The 20,829-nt window shown below is 34.4% G+C and overlaps 1 protein-coding gene across 1 annotated transcript in view; it reads right to left on the minus strand.

The window, feature by feature from the left end:
• Positions 1-2,623: 2,623 nt before the first annotated feature.
• The window catches only part of LOC149796133 (hydroxyproline dehydrogenase-like), a 59,002-nt gene continuing 40,796 nt past the window's right edge, over positions 2,624-20,829 (minus strand). The window contains exons 5-9 of the mRNA XM_089964199.1: positions 14,832-14,909; positions 8,526-8,672; positions 7,374-7,651; positions 6,242-6,330; positions 2,624-5,084 (exon numbers count right to left, since the gene is read on the minus strand). Coding sequence (XP_089820325.1) covers positions 4,876-5,084; positions 6,242-6,330; positions 7,374-7,651; positions 8,526-8,672; positions 14,832-14,909 — 801 coding nt within the window. The 3' untranslated portion in view covers positions 2,624-4,875. The remainder of the gene's footprint in view (positions 5,085-6,241; positions 6,331-7,373; positions 7,652-8,525; positions 8,673-14,831; positions 14,910-20,829) is intronic.

The raw sequence follows: 20,829 nt of genomic DNA on the forward strand, positions 1-20,829 counted from the left end.
CCTGTGGAAAGAAAAGATACCTCTCCAAAAATAGGAGAAAAGGTATACAAAAGTAAGAATACCTGTTATCAATGTGACGATAAGTGCACTGGTCTTCAGTGTGTCTGAAGGAAAAAAGGAACAGGAAAAAGAAAAAAGGAGGAATGTTCTTCAGGAACAGACACAAAAGAAGAACCCAAACCAGTCAAGAAATTAAAGAAGCCAAGACAAATAGAAGAAAGAGGTGAAGAGATTGAACGATTCTAGTAAAGAAATTCTTTTTTCAAAAAAGAGACAGATAGTGAAAAAAGAAAATAGAAAATGCACTTTGGTTCTTTTTATGAAATGTTATTGTGATTCTGATTGCAAAAGTATATTAAAAAAACAGCAAAAGAAAAATACAAAAATCAAAATGTATCTTTGACTTGATTTTTTCACAAACGAACATCTAGTATCACAGAGGGATTTAAGTTTCGCTTGATTTTACAAACACGGATTAGTATCGCTTTTGTAAGAGATATAGATGACCTTGAAAAGGAACCTAATCAGCTCCAACTGTCTTAATCCTTCTTCACGGTCAAGTCCTACTGCTGCAACTTGGTAAAGGTGTAAGTAACTGCTTCTTCAGCTGTCTTATTAGTAGTAAGAGTTGATATGGTCATATATGGTTAAGAGGTCTTGGATCGTGAAGGTCTCTTTTTCATGGGTTTGGCTCAAGCACTCTGACACAGTTCTCTCAATTGCTTTAACTCCGCCAAAATATCTTGTATCAAAGTCACTGTTTTGTTTTCGCTTTCTTCCTTCTGATCACTTTCAAAGCTTTCCTCTATCTCTTTCAAAGTTTTCTTCTATCTCTCTTTCTTTTTTCTCTCTTCTTGTTGTTGCTGTAGCTGTTTAACGAATACTTCTTTCTGATTTTGCATAAAATCTAGAATTTCTTTCACCCGTTTCTTCATGAAATCATTATACGCTGGTAATTTTGGTGATAGAGAAAGTTGGTACTACTGCCAAAAGCAAACTTTCTTGCGGAGATGATAAGAGATCAGTCATCTCTTCTGGTAGAAGAGTACCTATTGCAGTAGTAGTAGCAGTCACTATACTGAATCAGCCACGATCGTTACGATTATGCTGTTATATTCAGACTATCTAGTCTAAGTGAAGGCAACGTGGACCATTGTGAAGACTGCGGAGATAGACATACGGAAGCGAGGGATTTATGTACAGAGACAAGGATATCTGAAGGGGGCCTTAGACTACTCTTCTGCCCAGCAGTGAGGAGAAATTTGAGGAGAAGAACAGTGAAGCGATGTGGTATGTGTTAATCCTTTTCTTTGGTTAACAGCCTCAACTGTCCTTTTCAGGGCCACCAAGATTTTCGATGTACTAAAATTTAAAAAAAAGGACGTAGCAACTTAAAATGATTTAACTAAACTATTTGAATATCCAAATAATCTTGTACGCAGTGGTAACAATCTCTTGTAAAAAGACATCTCGATCACTAAATTTATAGCGCTATATCTCATATTCAGGTTAAAATGATATTTGGATATACATGGCCTTCTAGTTAGTTGCTCATACTCAAACGATACACGAGGCACTGTGCATCTGAATAATTCAATACATTTGAACCTTCTCCTAGTGCAAAGGGCATATTTGTCTCTCTGTAGTGGGTGTCTTTTATTCTAGGACTTACCTGTGTGACAGACCTATTTTTCTTAAGATATCTTTATCTAAATCTTTTTTGTATGTAATTATTAAAAGCTTTATTGTCATATTTTAACATCTTACTTTACCGCTAAAGGTATATAGGGGTGATACCTAAAGCGTTTAGGATAGGTATCCGATCTAATGCACACACACACACACACACACACACACACACACAGAGGTAATGTGGTTTATTAGCGCTCGTAACCCGGCACTTTCCCAGATAATGTATGTCTCTCTCTCTCTCTCTCTCTCTCTCTCTCTCTCTCTCTATATATATATATATATATATATATATATATATATATATATATATATATAATTTCATTGAAGTCCATTATCGTCTCTTCTCAAGTCATTCTTTCCTATGACAGTTTGATTGTGATGCTGACCTTTAGTAGTGAGTGGTAGAAGCGATCCTAATATTAGCGCCATAGTAATGATTCGAAAGAAATTGATTACATGCACACCTGCGTATCGAATTCTCTAAAAGACGACTACATTGATGTGTCATCGTAAACCATGGAGCCAATATTCCGATGAATTTAGGTTAGGATCTCTTGACGTGATAATCCAGTGAAGAGAATGAATTCTGCCCAGGGCAGTCAAAATACGTTACTCGCAATATGCTTACTGTAATTGATTGACGTATTCGAGATTGGTGTGTGCACGTTTACAAAATTTTAATCACTTGGAGTCAGTAAATTAAATATATAACAATTGAGAATTTATAAGAAGATGATATTACCAAACAAAAAATGAAATGCATTATTACTGAGACCTTCGATAGAAAAGACCTTCGATAGAAAAGAAAAAAACATCTTACTTACTTTTGGAAGCGTTCGCGAGTAATTATAGTTAGATCTGGCTGAAGTTATAATATCGTGAAGTCGTAAGTAAATTGAGAAATAATCTGAAAATATGTGCGTACCAAAACTAAAGTGAAATCCCTGTCTTATTTTTCAAAATTATTATATTTTTGCTATCACAAATAGAGCTAGAAACTTAAACTGCATGCTTCTTAAACTTTAAATGCAAATCTTTTGCTATTTTAAAGCATGGACAAATATATTTCCTGGTGTAAGAAATGGAAAAATTAATATGCTTGCTTTCATATATATTTGTTTCCAGATTTGTACATTGTGTGAAACGTAAACATTAAAACAAACTAGCAAACAAAGAACAATATTTCTTTGTTATATATGTATTCTTGCTTTGTCACAAAGGTCGTAAAATCTTAATCTTCAAAAATATTGGAGTTGATTATATTGGAGCATATTTGAAAATAATAACTAATTTAAAATAAACGACAGATAACGGACGAGAAAAAGACGACTACTTAAGACGTCTATAATATAATCCTGAAACAACAGTTTCTGAAACAAATTTAAATCATTTGTCCGGAGAAATTAAACATGATAAGAATAAGATAAGATAATCTGAATTGAAAGTTTGGTTGACTAAACAATCTACATACACATTGAGTAAAGACATAAGAAGAGTTAAAGAGAGATAATACAAAGGGAGTTTAAAAAAATAGGAATAGTTATATAGCCCCAACGAACAAGATGATGTGTTCAAGTCGGCACAGTTTTTAAAAATAACAACAATTAACCTCAAAAAATTGTTTTTAGTGAAATGAAAAGGGTATGATGACCATTGAATAGTCGGCGCCCAGTGCAAATTTTATGTCGCTAAAATAAATAAAGGAAGATTTAAAATTGGTTGATCCAAACTTCAAAGAGAAATCAAATTAAACAAATCATTCTGAAAGACAGATATTGTGAGATCTTGTATAATAAAATAATGCCACTTAAGATATTTGCTGGTACTGGAACAAAATTTTAGACATTAATACAGTTTCAGTTATCTCCACTAACAATATGGACATGTTTGTTCCAAACCTTTAGGGCAAATGGTTATAAACTTGGGAAAGAATATTATAAACATTTTTGAGGAAAATACGTTTAGTGTTCACTACTTTATTATTTTAAAGAGTCCGAATATTCAAAAATAAACTAAATAATTGAGATCTAAGTGTAAAAATAGTGCACATGCAACAATAACTTAAGAGAAAAAAAATAACCACGTTCGATTATATGTAAAACATTTTAGCGACATAACTGAAAGATAATATTTCATTTTACAAAAATGGTGAAAGTGAAACAACTGACACAATGGAGCGTCAAGATACTGAATCAATACAAAATATGTAAAATTGTGTAAATATTAGTAAATCAGTCTGGTTTTATAACGGTGTCTTAAAATCAGTGAACATAGCCAGATAATAATTACTTGAATAAGGAACAACTGAAAAAAGCTCATTATTTAGTCAAAAATAGTAAATCACACACTGAAGATTTAATTGACAAAAGGTACAATAATAAATGTTAAGAAGTCTGAAATACGAAGATTTCGCACTTCTCTAAAGTGTCTTCCGATACGAAGAGAACTGAACAGATTTGTTGTTTGCACAAAAGTTTACATGACAAGACGACTGCAATACTCATTTGAAAGTGTTTCAACGAGGGTAGGCTATGAAACTAATAAGGATATATTTATATTGTAAGTAGAAATTGAGTCCTATTTATCGAAATTAATATGTAATAGCTAAATAAAGATTTTGGTCCAGTACAATTCCAGCTTAGAGTTTTCCATTAAACTCGCAGAGAGAGAGAGAGAGAGAGAGAGATCTGTGTGTGTGTGCTTGTGGTGTGTGTTTAGTCGCATGAATATACGTATGAGTTTTTGATTTCTCCCTTTAATTATACGTCACTTCCATGTCCTTCTCGTGTTTGAACCGTTTCCATATGTTGTTATTAATCTCCCGAAGGTGGAAATATAGATGGAATGATTGCAGTCATAAACGATACAAATCAATTGTTACTCCTTTTCCTGATGCGGTTCTTTTGAGTACGACAGCTAACAGTTGTATTCGTAATTGTAGATGTTACTAAAATACCTCTGCTGCATATAAATATTTTACTGTCACTGTTGTCATTTTTAGGCAAATACATATTGCTGGATGCTAAAAATCACGTATTTGATTTTTAAAAAGGATTTAAATGTTTGTGGATGCATCATGAATTCGTTTTAAAGGTTTCATATTAAGTTCTTGTTAAGTCTTGCTCCGTCTGGATATCCATTTTAATGAACACTTCTGCATGTTGCTGTGACGGAATGGTTATTTCATGGATGTGTTGTGTCAGACGTGTGAAATCTAGTGGGAAGAATTTTTTGTTTGAGTCTCTGTGTAAGGGCCTCCCTGGCAATTTCTCGATCTCGTCGTGTGGATCCTACGACTGCTTTGTTTTCCATTGCTCTTCTGTGAAGATAGGGCAGTGTAGCTTCTATGGAACCATAGGGAATGGATTTGTACACCAAGTAACCATTTTGACCTACAACAAAATATATTTCTTAGCAATGTTAGCATTGTTCGTACTGCTAGTAGGGTTGAATAAGGCATTATGACAGTATAGACAACGTGCTTATTTTAATAAGGCGTTATGACAGTATAGACAACGAATTTATTTTTAATAAGGCGTTAGGACAGTATAGAAAATGATTTTTTAATAAGGCGTTTTGACAATATAGACGAGTTTAATTTTAATAAGGCGCTATGACAGTAAAGATAACGAGTTTATTTTAATAAGGCGTTATGACAGGATAAACAATGAGTTTATTTTAATAAGGTATTATGACAGTATAGATAACGAATTTATTTTTGACTTTTTTAATTGTGTTCTTGTTTATTTAATGTTTAAATTAGCATGTTCCACTAGCTCAGCTGATAGCATTTTGCCCAGGCTAAATTTATTCATTGACCTGTCCAGAATTTGCTTATTCAGAACATAAGAAAAACAAACGAGAACAATTCACTGTTTTTTTGTAACTGATTCTGCACAATCTGTTATGTAAAAGAAGTCTAAAGAAAACGTCAATTTATTTGCAGAAGGTTCTTGGCATCAGACTTGTGTCATCTAAAATAAGCTTTAGTCAAATACGATCGCTGCCTTCTCAGGTAAATTCTTATAAGATAAAAATAACTCCAAATGTAAAAAAGCACCAAAAACACACACTCTCGTGACTTCAAAAAGTTAAAAATATCATTAGAAAATAACACATGCAATAGTCATAGTGTAATTTTAAATGGGGTGACGGGAAGCAAAAACTATTTAATTTTGATCCAATCTAAATTGTTATATTACAAACCTCATGACTTATCGGTTTACTATAGCTAAAAATTAACTGTACATTCTAGGGACAGTCGTCAAGAGCAAATAATAATCCATTCATAGTTTATTCAAAATGCTCTTATTGTACAGTTTAAAATATAAACACGTGACCTACAAAAACGTATTTACTGATACCAAGGAGATCCGATCGCATGGTCCAAGCTCTGCCTGGGAATGATGTACATAATAATTATAACTTGATAAACTCCTTTAAAGTGTTTCAGACCTTTCATAAAATTCAGACGAAAAGAAGAATAATATTCAAGCAATTCATAGAGTTCGTTATGCAATACAATCTATTTAACCAGCATGATACCTACCTAGCACTGCGGAGACATGATCACACATTCCATAAACTTGTCCGAAGAAAACATTTCCTTCTTTTGGATTGAGACCGAGCTCGTGCATCCTGTGGGGAAAAATCATTTGTATATGAAGTTTCTTTAAGTTTCTGCAACACTTGTTTTGTTTAAAATGGTAGATTGCTACGGTAGATTTTCATTATTTATTTCCAGAACAGATGGTTAGTTTTCTTGTCTTCGTTGTAACAGAAACAGACGTAAAATCATGGTTCGGAGTTTTCTAGACCGAGTAACCTCTATGTTACACGTTCTTTTATTATTTGGCGATTACTGTGCGAAATCAAAATCTTTACAGTAGTTAAGTAAAAAATAAATGCAAATTCCAATATAAAGGAAATTCGGTGTGTGTGTCTGCCGGATAATGTACAAAATTGTATACATAATTACTGGAAAACCAGACAGCAACACGCTTTACCTAGCGGCTATAATACAGAATCAATTATGTTCTTAGTCATGCAAAATACAGAACTACACGTCAAGCAAACCTATTTAATCTTGCACGTATATGCCTTAGCATTTTGACTCCTCATGGTGCTAGAATCACATGCTTTACTCATTTTACCCCAAATGTCAGAGAGTTTGCTTCGCTCATAGAAAACAACTCGTAATTATAATACTTTAACGACGTTGGCATGCACGCATGGGATAATGTTTCCTGTTGTGATATAAAGTTACATCAGAAAAGAAACAGTTGAAGTAATTTAGATTTTGAAAAATATTGAAAACAATAATCCTGAAATACATTGGAGTGATCGTTGTATAAGATTAATTGTGTCCTAATTAGTATGGCAAACCTATTACAACCAACATAATCATGTGTTTTAAGGAACAAAAATCTTTTACCTCAAAGAGATGGGCGAATTTGATTATTAGTTTTCTCTTTATCTCTAGTGCTAGATAAGAAAAAGTGTCCACATAGCGTGGAGATGTATAATCATTTAGGTCTGAGACTTTTGTATATCTCTATTCGTACACGACATATCATTATTGCATCTTCAGGAGACAGTATATCCAGTTAAAATGTACATATATCAACCTTAGCAAATATCGTTTTTATGCAGTTTACACACGAAACTAATTATATGCAAACCTCCCAATGGTTTTCTTGATCGTCTGTTCATTATGCGAAGCAACCATAACAAAAGCCATTTTCTTGCTTCCTTTCACAAAATCTAACAGGTAAAATAGACTCTGATGGTACATGCTAGATGTAGCCTCAAAGGTCTCATGCACTGGATCTGGGTGCCCTTTCTTCGCCGCAAGGTGTCGCTCTTTCTCCATATATGCACCTCGTACAATTTTGGCGCCAAAACAAAGTCCATCGGAGCTAATTAATTGTGCGTCCTTTTTCAATGTATGAAATGTACTCTGCCCTCAAATAGAAAAATTGTGACATGTGAGAACGATGCGGCTAAGTGGAGCTTAACACTTTTAATAAGATCATGCATATTATCGTTTCATATTCTTTAATTTTCAAGTAGGTCTTTGTTAATATAAATATATATATATAAATATATATATATATATATATATATATATATATATATATATATATATATATATATATATATATATATATATATATATATGTGTGTGTGTGTGTGTGTGTGTGTGTGTGTGTGTGTGTGTGTGTGAAAATTAAAGAGTTGTACATGGGAAGCTAACTGCACAAGTTCCGGTATATTCTAAAACGGATCGTGAACAACAAGCAAGATTAACTTATCTCTGAAATTGAAGAGCTTTACAGCCTGCAAAACTCCGCACTTCCTAAAATGAAGATTTGACAATGGAAATGTTCCAATAAGCATCAGCAATGTTATGCCTTTCAAAAACACACATTAAAACATATTGTTGAAAGAATTGTGCTTAGTTCAAAATTGCTTCCAAGAGATGTATTAGACTGACTTGATTAAGTCATGAAAATTCACAATGGATTGTGGCCACGTCTTTTGAACTAATTTGCTGCTCTTAATATACAGACATGACCTCATAGTTGGAAGGGGTAGGGATAATATCCAAAATTGGACAGTAAATCGACAGACAGCAGAGTCGCTTATTTAGCGGCTATGGTACAGAATGCATTGGAAGGCATACCTTACTAATCAGATAATGTCGAAAAGGATTACCTGGATACAATTAAAACCTGGATAAATACAATTTCTTATGTAACTGATGATCTTGAAGAATACAAGTCTATCATTATGTGAGAATGCTTTATTTCGTATTATACAATCTGTATTACCTTTAAATAGTTCTGATATGTGTAGCTGATGATCGGTCTGCATCGGTTATATTGCATGACCATTGCCAACGTTAATAAATTTAGGGCTGGGTTCAAATATGTGTACTCAGCATCGACCAACACCAGGACACCATGCTGGATAGCACACTATTAAAATAAAATAAAAAAACATCACAATTAAATTTGCCGGATTTATCAGTTATTTAATTTAAGTCTCGGGCGGTTGTTGAATCAATGTCGGTCTTGGGCCTTGGAGAAAGCAAGAATGGACAGAACTATTATTTGTGTGCATGACCCATCCACCCTACCCACCCCAGATTCTAATGATCCTCGTTTCCCTCTCTAAACAAACGGTGAACTGAAACTGTCAAATTCCTTCTGACAACTGGTCACTGTATCTGCATTTATGGTATTCCAGTGTATTAAAACATATGTCATGTACTTCAGAATTAGACCATATCATCAAGTAAAATCAATTATCGAAATTAGAAACAAATTGGATAAACTGCGAGAATCCATTCTTTTCTCACGAATACTAATTTAATTTTTATTTTCCTGATTCCTGTGTAGCTGTTATTTAAATCATCATTACAGTCAAGTAGATCGTGCAGCTTGGTGTTTTATTACCTCCTTCGTTTATTTAATTTTGCTTGAAGCCGTTTTTTATGTTTTTGTTTTTTCTTCAAGGTTTTAGTCTCAACAATTTATTTTAGAATCCCTTACCAGTCATTGAAAGTTCAGACAAGTTTTGGATTTCGTTACCAGTCATTGAAAGTTCAGACAAGTGTTCTTTGGATTTCGTTACCATTCATTTAAACTTACGACAAGTGTTCTTTGAAATTCGCTGTTGTTGTTGTTGCTGTTTTTGTGGGGTTTAACGCCATTTTCAACACAAGATAGGCAATACATGGCGGCCAGTATTAATAGAGTAGGAAGAACCCAGAAAAACCCCGGAAAGAACCACTGACCCACGAGAAGCTATAGGCAAGCTTTCTCACATACCCACATAGGCCGATCCCGAGACTAGAACCAACGCAGACAGGTGAGATGGCAGTGACCCGTAACGTTAAGCACTTTAGACCACTCGGCCACTCGGTGCCCCTTGGAATTCATTACCACTCATTTAAACTTTCGACAAGTGTTAAGAATATACAGCCTACAGCCTACATAGTTAATCTCCTCCGCTGAGAAAATATAAAATAAAAATGAAATTGCACTGCAATTGTAAAGCCAAACACTGTACAACTTTGAAAATTCGTGATGGGCATTAAACATTGTATTTTCTTATGACTTAATATTTTGATATAATGATCAGACACCATACAGAACTGAAATCGTTCTGTCCTTCTATGCTTGTAAATTGCAAGTCAGTGGTGTTCATATCACACAATCTATGGACTCCAAAGAGCCTCGCGGTTTTGCAATAATATGTCTTTGCATTTTAGGTGTTATATGCAAACGTTCGATGGAGTCAAATTAAAATTGAAGCCTTAACACGTTACTCTTTCATATCGTGGTTCGAATTTAAATTGATAGCGTGGCTTGTTCTTTTATCACGTATGCTCTATCGATTCAGATTGAATTTTCCAATTATCTCGAATCAGACATGATACATGTTACATCCACAATCCAATTCATACAGTTAGTTAGTGTCAGACATGATGCATCTTGTACGCAGTCCAATGTTAAACAATTAGCTAGTCTCAGATAAGATTCATCTTGTACCGACAGTTCAACATTATAATCAACATTATTAAAATCAACATCATCATACATGATACATTGTGTACCCACAGTTCAATCTCGTAATATTTACAGGACAATACATTGCAAGTGGCAGAAAAAATTACATGTTACAAGACCTGCCAATGGAAAATAATTAAATATGGAGATATGATAAGAATTAACACCACTTTTATGCTATATCCTCAATAGGAATTTGATTATGGTATTTTCGCAACCTCGAAAGTGTCAATTCTGCTGGGCTGCTAAACTCGATTCAAACGGAGGACTCCAAACTGTCATGATGAATGGAAAGTCTCAAGCGATTGTCATGATGAATGGAAAGTCTCAAGCGATCATCTTCATCGGCTTCACATTGCCGTTTCGGTGTGGTTAACAAAGAATCCCTTATATCCTTGATGAACTCTTCTGCTTTCTCCAGCGGTACGTCGGACTTGAAAACTTCTAACTTCACCGTGTACGTGTGGGCCGTGGTTCTACATTTTCTAGAGGATCGCTTTTCCGTCTCTCGAATGTGGTAGTACCTTTCAGGGTTTACTGGTGGTGGTGGTGGTGGACTTTGGTTGGGTGTAGACTCTCTGGGTCTGAATTCTGGCTCACTCATATCATCTTCAAAATTGTTGGCATGAATTTAAGCCAAGACTTCAGCTACTGTGCGAGGCGATCAATCATGTTTCTGCCCCTTACTTTCTTCTTTCTTGACTGCAAAAAGTCAAATGACTACATTTTAAATGCCACGGTCCCCTATATCCATGTCAGACTAGTGTCTTCCTTATATAAAGGGTTAGTGTCTTCCCTCCAAGTATTTATTTCACTCTCAAACCTTCAAGAACGATGGAAGAGAAAACACAGATCGAACTTCTGATCAGAACTTTGCGAGGTGTCATACGCAAGTTTTCTTCAGACAAGCCGACGGACTACTCCCTCTCCTTTCGATAAAAATAGTCAAGATACTTGCTGTCAAAAGAAAGGGCATTGGGCTACACACTCAATTCGTTTCGATCCGCTCTTCCACTATAAATAACAGCAGTTCACTTCATTCCCTTTACCTGTTCTCACGTTGAATCATGTACCCTCGTATCGTCGATGATGTTCCTCACGGAGTTACCCATGTATGTCAGATCATCATGGACAATCAACCGGATCACCGATACGAGCGTTTGGAAAATAAGAATTTATGTGGACAATCAAGGCTGTCTGAAGCGAATCCTCATCTTCGGTCCAGACGTCAGAAGAAGTTTGAGGAAGAGAAGAAGACCTATGCGATACCCTCTCTGTTAACGGAATGATATTAATATAAAAACAAAAGGCCCTTTTCAGGGCCACTCCATTGCCTCGAAAAGATTTGCTTTCTTGCCTAAAACAGCCTTTTTAGTGTTAAACATGTGTTATACTTATACATGTATTTACCTAAGATAGCACGTAAATAGGTCAGCCACTTGCTACATTGTTGCCAATAGTTAGTACCGTGACGTCTCCCCACCTGTTCCATTCCTTTTGTCCCTATACAGTCCCAATACTTTTTGTCCCTCTATAGTTCCACCCATGTTAAAATTCCCCATGTTAAATTCCCATTGTACCTATACGTTCCCAGGGTGATCTGAAAAGTCTTGTCCTTACGGTACAACCCAGTTTTTCTTTACATGTCCTATGTGTCCCATGGTATCCCCTATAACTACTGAAGTGGCTCGGACTGGGCAGTTTTCTTATTCTTTTTTCTTGTGTTCTTGTTGTAACATCTAGTCTGCAGATGTATTGTATGTTATATTTACATATTATCTGAGAGGAAAAATCTTTGTTTGGATTAATCGGTGGAAACAGAAAGTGTTCATTGGATTATAGCATTATTCTGGATCTCATGTGAATTATTCAAATGTGTTTTGGACAGTGTCGTTTTGACAACTTCACGATTCTTAGTGCTTCAATACGTTTCCGGTTCTGAAATTTGTACGGAACATTTCATTCTTTTGGACTTGAATAGAAATCTTTCACGTTATTTTGACTTCACTTCATATTACTGTAAGTTCCTCTCACATTTTCGTTTATAACTTTGATAATTAAATTAAAGTTTTAAAAAACTGGTTGGTTTTGCTTCTTTCTGTTACTCAGTTTACAACTATAGAGTCAAAACAGTTAAAATATAATTTACATTGATTAGTTAACTTATTATTACTGATCTAAAATTATGAAATGCACTACTTCCTGATTATGTATGGAGAACGCTCTTTAGACGGTATCAAATCTGCATGTTGTCACTTATGCAAGCATTGCCACAAACATTCTCCTGTTGTTTTCAATTATAATACTCCAACTATTGTTTTTATTGTCAAAATCCGATCAACTACACAATTTCAACTCGTAAATCACTGTTTATTTGTAATGTTACATTTAGATTTAATAACCATTTGCTGAATAAGCATTTATGATGCATTCATAAGCCAGCTGTTTATGGCCCGAAAGATTTCCATCAATAAAGATTTTTTCCGTTGATGTTCTGTAATGACCACGTAGATTAGGTTTTATTTTAGTTCTCCCCCCCCCCATATCAGTGGAGACCTTACTTGTGCCTACTATATATAACAATAGCAAGAAAAGCTTGAGCATTCTCTTGACGATTCTAAAGTTGTGTTGTACTCAAATTTGAGCACATGCTGATGCGTCTCATTGGCACACCCAGTTCAAGCGAGTTAAAGACTCAGTATCACTACATCCCCTCCCAGTTTGCCCATAAATATGTCCCAAACAAATGCAGCCAGTGAATTTGTTCTTTTTAGCCTAATTTGTATGTATGTGATAAATGTAAGCAAATAGACCTTGCTCTGCTTAATAGTTTTGGAACAAATATCGCAAATAGTCGATAACATATTATTAGCTATTTTTAGAATAAATATCGTAACTAGTCGATATCGTAACTAGTCGATAACATACTTATAAGGTTCTTTTTTAAAAAAGCGTCAGTTACATATACCGCTAATATCTGCATAAAGTTAAATGGGGGGGGGGTAATAAGTATCCTTTCCTGAAAAAGCAATTTTCGAAGCATTTATTAGGCAACACAGTTTATTTGAATTTGATACTGAACGTTTATTTTGAAGCTGCAGATTTCAAATTGACGACGTTAATTTAATAACAAAATTCACAAAATTAATTTTATAAATCTGCAATTTAAACTTTAAGACTTTCCAATGCAATGTAATTAAATTTTCATTTTATATTATGGTGCTTGCAGTAAAGATCGGATCTTTTTGTTGTATTTTATTGGTTACGAGGTACAAAGGCGAAGATCTTTCTGAAAAAACAATTTAGCTATCAGATATTTTGAAAGTGACATTCCTGCTTTGAGTTTGAGCTTTAAACAAGAAAGGATTGTATATACATCCATTAGGTTATTTGTAAAATAAAAAATTAAAGAGAATACCCGGATTTGAAAGAAAGTCTTAGGCTCCACCCTCGAAAATGAAAAGATTGGTGCCAGATATTATAGATCTAAAAAAAAATTTGCTCTAAAAATCAGAACAAGAATATATGTTTTAAAGCAGTTTGGGGGCCGGGCAACTCCCCTCCACTACCCACGAAGATTAATTAAATGGTCGGTCCCTAAAGCGTTATGCCAGTATCTTGCCACTGTCAACCATATGGGACCGACCCTATTTTGTGGTGGTGGAGTGGGGTGGTTGGTTGGGAATAAATACGAGGGACTGCAGTTCTTTATCTAGAGTCGTAACCATTGACCTAAGCTCTGTAAATTTAAACAGTTTTATAGTTAGGGATGAAATTTCCCATGATAGTTACTTGGTAAATTTTGTAGCAGGACGCATGCGTTAACGCTGACCATTGCTCTCGGACTATCGCTGAGCGTCCAAGTTTATGGGTCAAAGGTCGGCGGTCAAAGCGCCAAGGTGTCTTCAGCAAAGCAGCATGAAGAATTGAATTCCAGTTTGATGACGAAATTGCGTTTGAGACGTCATTACACAAAAAAAATCATCATCGTCATCATTATCACCATCTTCTTCTTCTTCTTCGTATTATTATTATTATTATTATTATTATTATTATTATTATTTTGTATTTAGAAAAATAAACTAGTATTTGTTGACAACACAATTGTCTCCACCCTCACCCCCAAAACAATAAATCCGAAAAGACACCTTATACATAAAGTGAATTCCATTTATCTTATGTGGCAGTGAGTGCGTGACAAATTTAAACGAGCTACACGATTAATAAATAAATGGGTACCTTGGTCTGCTGTTAAATCAAGTTATATGCAGTCATTAAGAATAATTATTTGAAGAAAATATTTCTTAGATTTTATATCGCAGCAATAGGTCATACATTTCTATGCACAAGCTTTCGCTGGTAATCTAATAGATAACATTTTTAAAAAAAAAAGTAATTCTGATTTTTTTTTTTTAAAAAAAAAGAAATAATTACACGGTCTGATATTCTTATTCAATCATTTCAAGACATTTCTTTGTTTGAACAATTTGTATGGACTTTCCAAAACAAAATATTTGCGCTGGCTTTAACGCCATTGCGTCTTTCATTATGTACTAGTTTTACCTCCGCAATCGCCTTGAGTCGCTCTAAGCCTCTGTTCAGCGATTCCGTGTCATAAGACGAGAGCGAGTGGTGGTGAAACTGAAACAAATCGGGAAGAAACTAAGCATGGATCTGTACAGACAAAAATTTTTAGGAATTAAATTCTAAATTTAAAAGCTTAACGAATGAGGACAATGCCCTTTGAAAACGTCTCTTGTGCAACAATTTTTGTTTGTAAACAAATCTGATTGATGATTACAATGCGAACAATTTGATGTTTTTTCTCTTTCTCTCTCTCTCTTTCTCTGTATAATATATCTATCGTTTATTCATTAACCTGCATTCAATCAGCTTATTGCTGATATCCGTGACAGTCTAATTCAAATTAGAGAACAAGTCGATCTATTAAGTCTGCTTCTTGGATGGTTTCGTGTCAAAATGCTACTGCAAACAGTTACATGTCGATAAGGGGCCCCGAGTGGCCGAGTGGTCTAAAGCGCTCACCGTTACGGATCACTGCCATTTCACCTCTGTCTGAGTGTGTTCGAGTCTCGGGCTCGGCCAGTGTGGGTATGTGAGAAAGCTTGCCGGTAGCTGTCGGTGGTTCTTTCCGTGGATTTCCTGCGTTCTTCCTCCACCATTTACGCTGGCCGCCATGTATAGCCTATATTGTGCTGAAAAATGGCGTTAAACCCTATAACAACAACAACAGGTTGATATCGAAAGGAGAGAAGGTGATATACCGTCTAAACACATGTATAAATAGAGTCAAAATGCATACATCAAAGATCCTGATCTATCATAGCATAATGTGTCTGCAGACCAGGGTAGATGTTTGTTATAGTGATTACTCCTAAGAAACTGCACAGACCCAGATCTAGGCCCGTGCAGTTTGCCATTGGACTCGAATTATAAGCGAGTAAATACGGTATATATTTTGACATGTTCCTTTTTTCAGTTTCCCCCAACCTTCTTAGTTTGTTTAAAATATTGCAAAATATGTATCCAAACAAAATCATGTAATTACTTTAAATTTGTTTTGACACTTTACAATAAATGTAGAGAATTGTTTTCGATAGGTGTATCAATCTTATAATCAATTATATGATTGATTTTAAAACATTTATTTTTTAAAATACAAATCTACGAATAATATTTTTTAATTTTTGCGGTAGCACATAAAGGATGGCCATGTTTTAAATGGCTTTCATCAGTTTTTGTTTATCCACGTCACCGTTTAGTTAATGAGGATAGCTTATTTGGAGTCTATTTTTTTCTCTCGACATTTTGATAATTTGTTGCTGAAATGAAATACCTCATCCTTAAGATAAATAACATCGATTTTCGAACATTCCTCCTTTTATCTTTGATAGCGGATCAGCGTCGTGACGACCAGTTAGAAATTCAAACAATTTGCTCTTAACACTAACGATAGGCTATGTGGAAAATGGCCAGACCCCATGGAAATCTTTGACATAACTTGTTCATAATGAATTTGCATCTGCTGAAAATAAATGAAGCTGACAACACGAAGCATTAAACACGTGTCTTTTTATCGACCATTTTAACCGAATCCCCTTTCTCTTTGAGTTTGAAAATGGAGGGTTACAAGAGTGTTGTTGCAATCTTGTCAATGTATACAAGAACAGTCCATCGTACGAAAGTAGTAAATTAGACACTCCGGCACCCGTCTGACGATCGACTACGTCTCGTTAGATTTAGAAGATTCAGAAAACATAGCCTATCATTTTGGACATACTTCAAGACATTGGCTTCCATCAAATGACACAAGTAATTGAACAGGACTAAGCGATAATCTAGTTGATGTGCGGTGATTCATTTTTCCATGATATGACTTATGCACGAAACACGAGTGTAATTATGCCCAGGAAGAGAACTGACGGTCTTGTGACTTATTTTATCACATGGATTTGTTAAAATGATTAAAGTTACAGTAACAATTGTCAGCTATTTTCTCAGATTCAGTTAATATTCCGTATAAAGTGTCCACTCTGCATATTAAAATACTACATCATTTATACTTTCATATCGATAAATTAATATTTTAAATTTTTATTTACCGAAAAATAATCATCATCGGGACTCCAGACAAAACACAACATCAAGTTGAATATCAGCAACTTCGCATGATCATCAAATGACGAAATGGGGATATGAATATATGACTTCCTTCCTTCCTTTATTTCCTCTTCAGAAGAGATTTCATTCACTTAGTTTTTCATTATTACACAATAGAGATAGGAACCTAATATAAACATGCTATATATATATATATATATATATATATATATATATATATATATATATATATATATATATATATATATATACATACCTATCTATCTACATACATACATACATACACACACACACATACACACACATATACACACACACATATAAATATATATATATATATATATATATATATATATATATATATATATATATATATATATATATATATATATATATATATATACATATATATAAATATATATATATATATATATATATATATATATATATATATATATATATATATATATATATATATATGCACACATATACACATTTACATATACACAAATACACATTTATTTACATACACATATACACAGAGACATATACACATATACATACGTACACACATATACATACACACTCATACACATATAAAAAATAAAGAAAACACAATATCTAAACACATGATTGAGAGAACTCATTGCAAACGAAATATATAAGAACAGAGATTAAGAGAAAAAAAATGAATCGGAATTATTTACAATCGATTGGAACGATTTAAATGGATTATCGCATTGGTTCTCGCTTAGAACACTTGCAAAAAATTTATAAAATGGGTCCTTTTCCCAAATTTACTGAACAAGCATAGTATCAGATATCGTTTTCAAGTTAGTTTGTTCTTCTGTACATTGTGTCTATTCCATCAGCCACCACACACATGTAGGCCTGCCATGATTGATCATCCGTAGAATCAAAGATGTCCACTCTCCTGCCCAAAAGGATATGAAGTACCGAGTCATTGTCCTGACATAAAAGCCAGTGTGAGTTTAGAATGTCTACAGCATCTATTAATTTTTCAAACATAGTAATAAATTCATCGTTTAGGGCTTGGCAGCATAGTAACATATGTATGTATGTATGTATGTATGTATGTATGTATGTATGTATGTATGTGTGTGTGTGTGTGTGTGTGTGTGTGTGTGTGTGCGTGCGTGCGTGCGTGCATGCGTGCATGCATGCATCTATGTATGTATGTATTTGTAAAAATGAAATACTTTCAGTGTATAATTGACGATCTCGAATTCAATATATTCACATTTAATTACTTATGTCACAATTTATTCCTATATATAACTGACAATGGCCAATATAAAGGTAGATTTTTCATTTATAATGAATTAAGATCTGAAGGAAAAAATCAAACTTAGACCATATGTAAATTTGATACATTTATTTTTCGCAGAGAGAAGAAACTTTGAGTAAAAAATATTTCAAAGTACAATCTGGTATGGCACAATTCTTCTGACTGTCGCTAATTAAAGAAAATTTTTATATGCTTAGAATTGCCTCCAAATTTATTTCTTCCAAAACTTAAAAATTCTAAATTTCCACCTTAGCTGCAAACACTACTAGTTGTATGTTTACATACTCGACACGCCTTATAAGAGAAAGAATTAAGGGGCCATGATACATCAGGCATTGTTCCTTTTTTCAACACCTAACTTTTAAACATCGGATATATCGACACAGCCTCATTGTATTCTAAAAAATATCAGAAAGGTCCAAATTTCAGAGCCATTAACCGTTTATAACAAGCACGGGGGATTTTGAGAAATTACTGCCTTATTTTTCATCAGATGTCACAGACTAACACAGACTATTGTATAATTCTTTTTATTGTTCTATACAAAGCATTATAACCTTTGCTTACATGCAAAGGTATTATACCCAACATATAATCGCAAAGAGTATTCTCATGGGAGGGGGGTCCTTGCTTGATTTCAGCTCAAGACTTAATTCAGAGGTGTGGGAAAAGGCAAGGAATGAACCTTTAGCGGCTGTTACGTCTTTCATCTTCCATCAACTGAATGAATATGGGAAATGTCTCTTAAAGGCACGGACCATACTTCTTGTTTGAGTACATTTAGATTTAACACTGCGTACATCCTCTTTCAGGGAATATAATTATCAAGTATTTGTTACTGTCAGTATTGGAGAAAATTGTTTGGAACTGTAAGGTTTGACAATGAAGTATCTTTTATCTGATATACGTGAATACTTTCTCAGATTAAACACGAGTATGAGTATCAGAATTAATGTTTCTCCACAAATTTAACCGCATACAAAAAACTTTAGAATTAATTCTACTTATCATTAAATCAACACCATCATTTGATGCTCTCTCTCTCTCTCTCTCTCTCTCTCTCTCTGGTGGGGTCATATCGATATCATGTTAGAGCTAGTAAAAGCAACAGGAAACGACGACCCACATGCAAATCAAGACCGAGGAAAGAGATTATGTGAATGTACACGAGATGGCTTCAAACGCTTGTCATGTGATTCAGCGCCTCTAGACCTCACTCGCTAGCAATGGATGGTTTCATTCTAAATTATTACGGGATACGGCATTACACACTTGTGAACAAAGTAATCTTTCTTCAATCAAAATAAGACCACACCTCTATCGAGACTTTAGCTGCAGCTTCATATACAAGCCTATCTCACTCGAACCAAGATTAAATTGGTTATGCTGCAAGTGGTCTTCTTGTGGGTCGAAGCGAAGCGCACATGTCTCCAACTTGATGGCAATTACTTAATATTGTAATCGAACCAATATTATGCTTCGGCTTGATTAATCCTTATGGTTTGAAGGCTTCGTGCAATTTATCCTATTAACCCGACACATCATAAATCCTACAATCCCTAAATGCTCGCAACCAATATCGAACTGAGTAGAATGGGTACGAACAGAGTTAGATATCGAACCTCCACAGGCAACAAAAAGGCAGGCACATCAGATAAAAGCACACATAAGGAAAGCCTCCCCAGAACAATAAGTTACAGTGTAAAACTGGGGATACGTTTTACATGGATGTCTTGTCATTAGCTTTTTGTTCACTGGCCACTTAATCTCTTTTTTTTTCACATACGGTACATGCGAACTTTCTTTCAGGGATGGTGCTCTTACGCAGTGAATTATATGAAGTAACAAGGCTAAGATTATAAAGCTCATCAAGTTACATCGTTTCGCACAAACGTCTGCAAGGCTTCTGTTTTCAAATAAGCGCTTGTGTTTGCCTTTGATCAGGACTGCTTTGCTTTCATCATGAGAATATCTATTTTTCTTTAATGTTAAAGATTAGCTCTTTTCTTATTTTTTTTTAAATCATACTCGTCACACTTTTGAATCCACCGCTGTCTTCACTACGGGTCCATTGTTTTGTTGCAATTTAATTTTTTTATATTAAAAGCCCATGTTTAAATTTAAAGCGAATGAAAAGCAAATGTTGCTAGGCCAACCGATCCACCCTCTAGAGGGCGGCTACATGGGTTTTACTGTCGTTGCGCTTGTTGTTAGAACTCTTAGCTTGTATATTTCAATTCGGACAGAAAATCAGTTTTGGTCACATAAAGACAAGGCAGTCGCAACATTTAGTGATCAGCTCTGTCAAATACATAATATCACTGCAGTCGTTGGTAAGAAATATTTTTACTGCGTACATCTGTGCTTACATTGTGAAATATATTAAGAACTTGGTCTTTAAACACAATGAATGTTAAGATGCGTGTATGCTGAGAGGCGTATATAGAGTGCAATTAGTAAAAACATTTTTTTAAAATGTTTACCTAAATATATGACCCGAAGTTAAGGCAATTTTAACGGGTTATTGAAAAACCACATCGTATACTGGAGGTAAGCATGGAATAAACATTGAATTATGAAGCTCAGCATGTTTTGTTATTCTCAAGGATT

Source organism: Sinohyriopsis cumingii, chromosome 7, assembly GCF_028554795.1.
Source record: "Sinohyriopsis cumingii isolate HCF-2022 chromosome 7, ASM2855479v2, whole genome shotgun sequence".
Lineage (NCBI taxonomy): Eukaryota > Metazoa > Mollusca > Bivalvia > Unionida > Unionidae > Sinohyriopsis > Sinohyriopsis cumingii.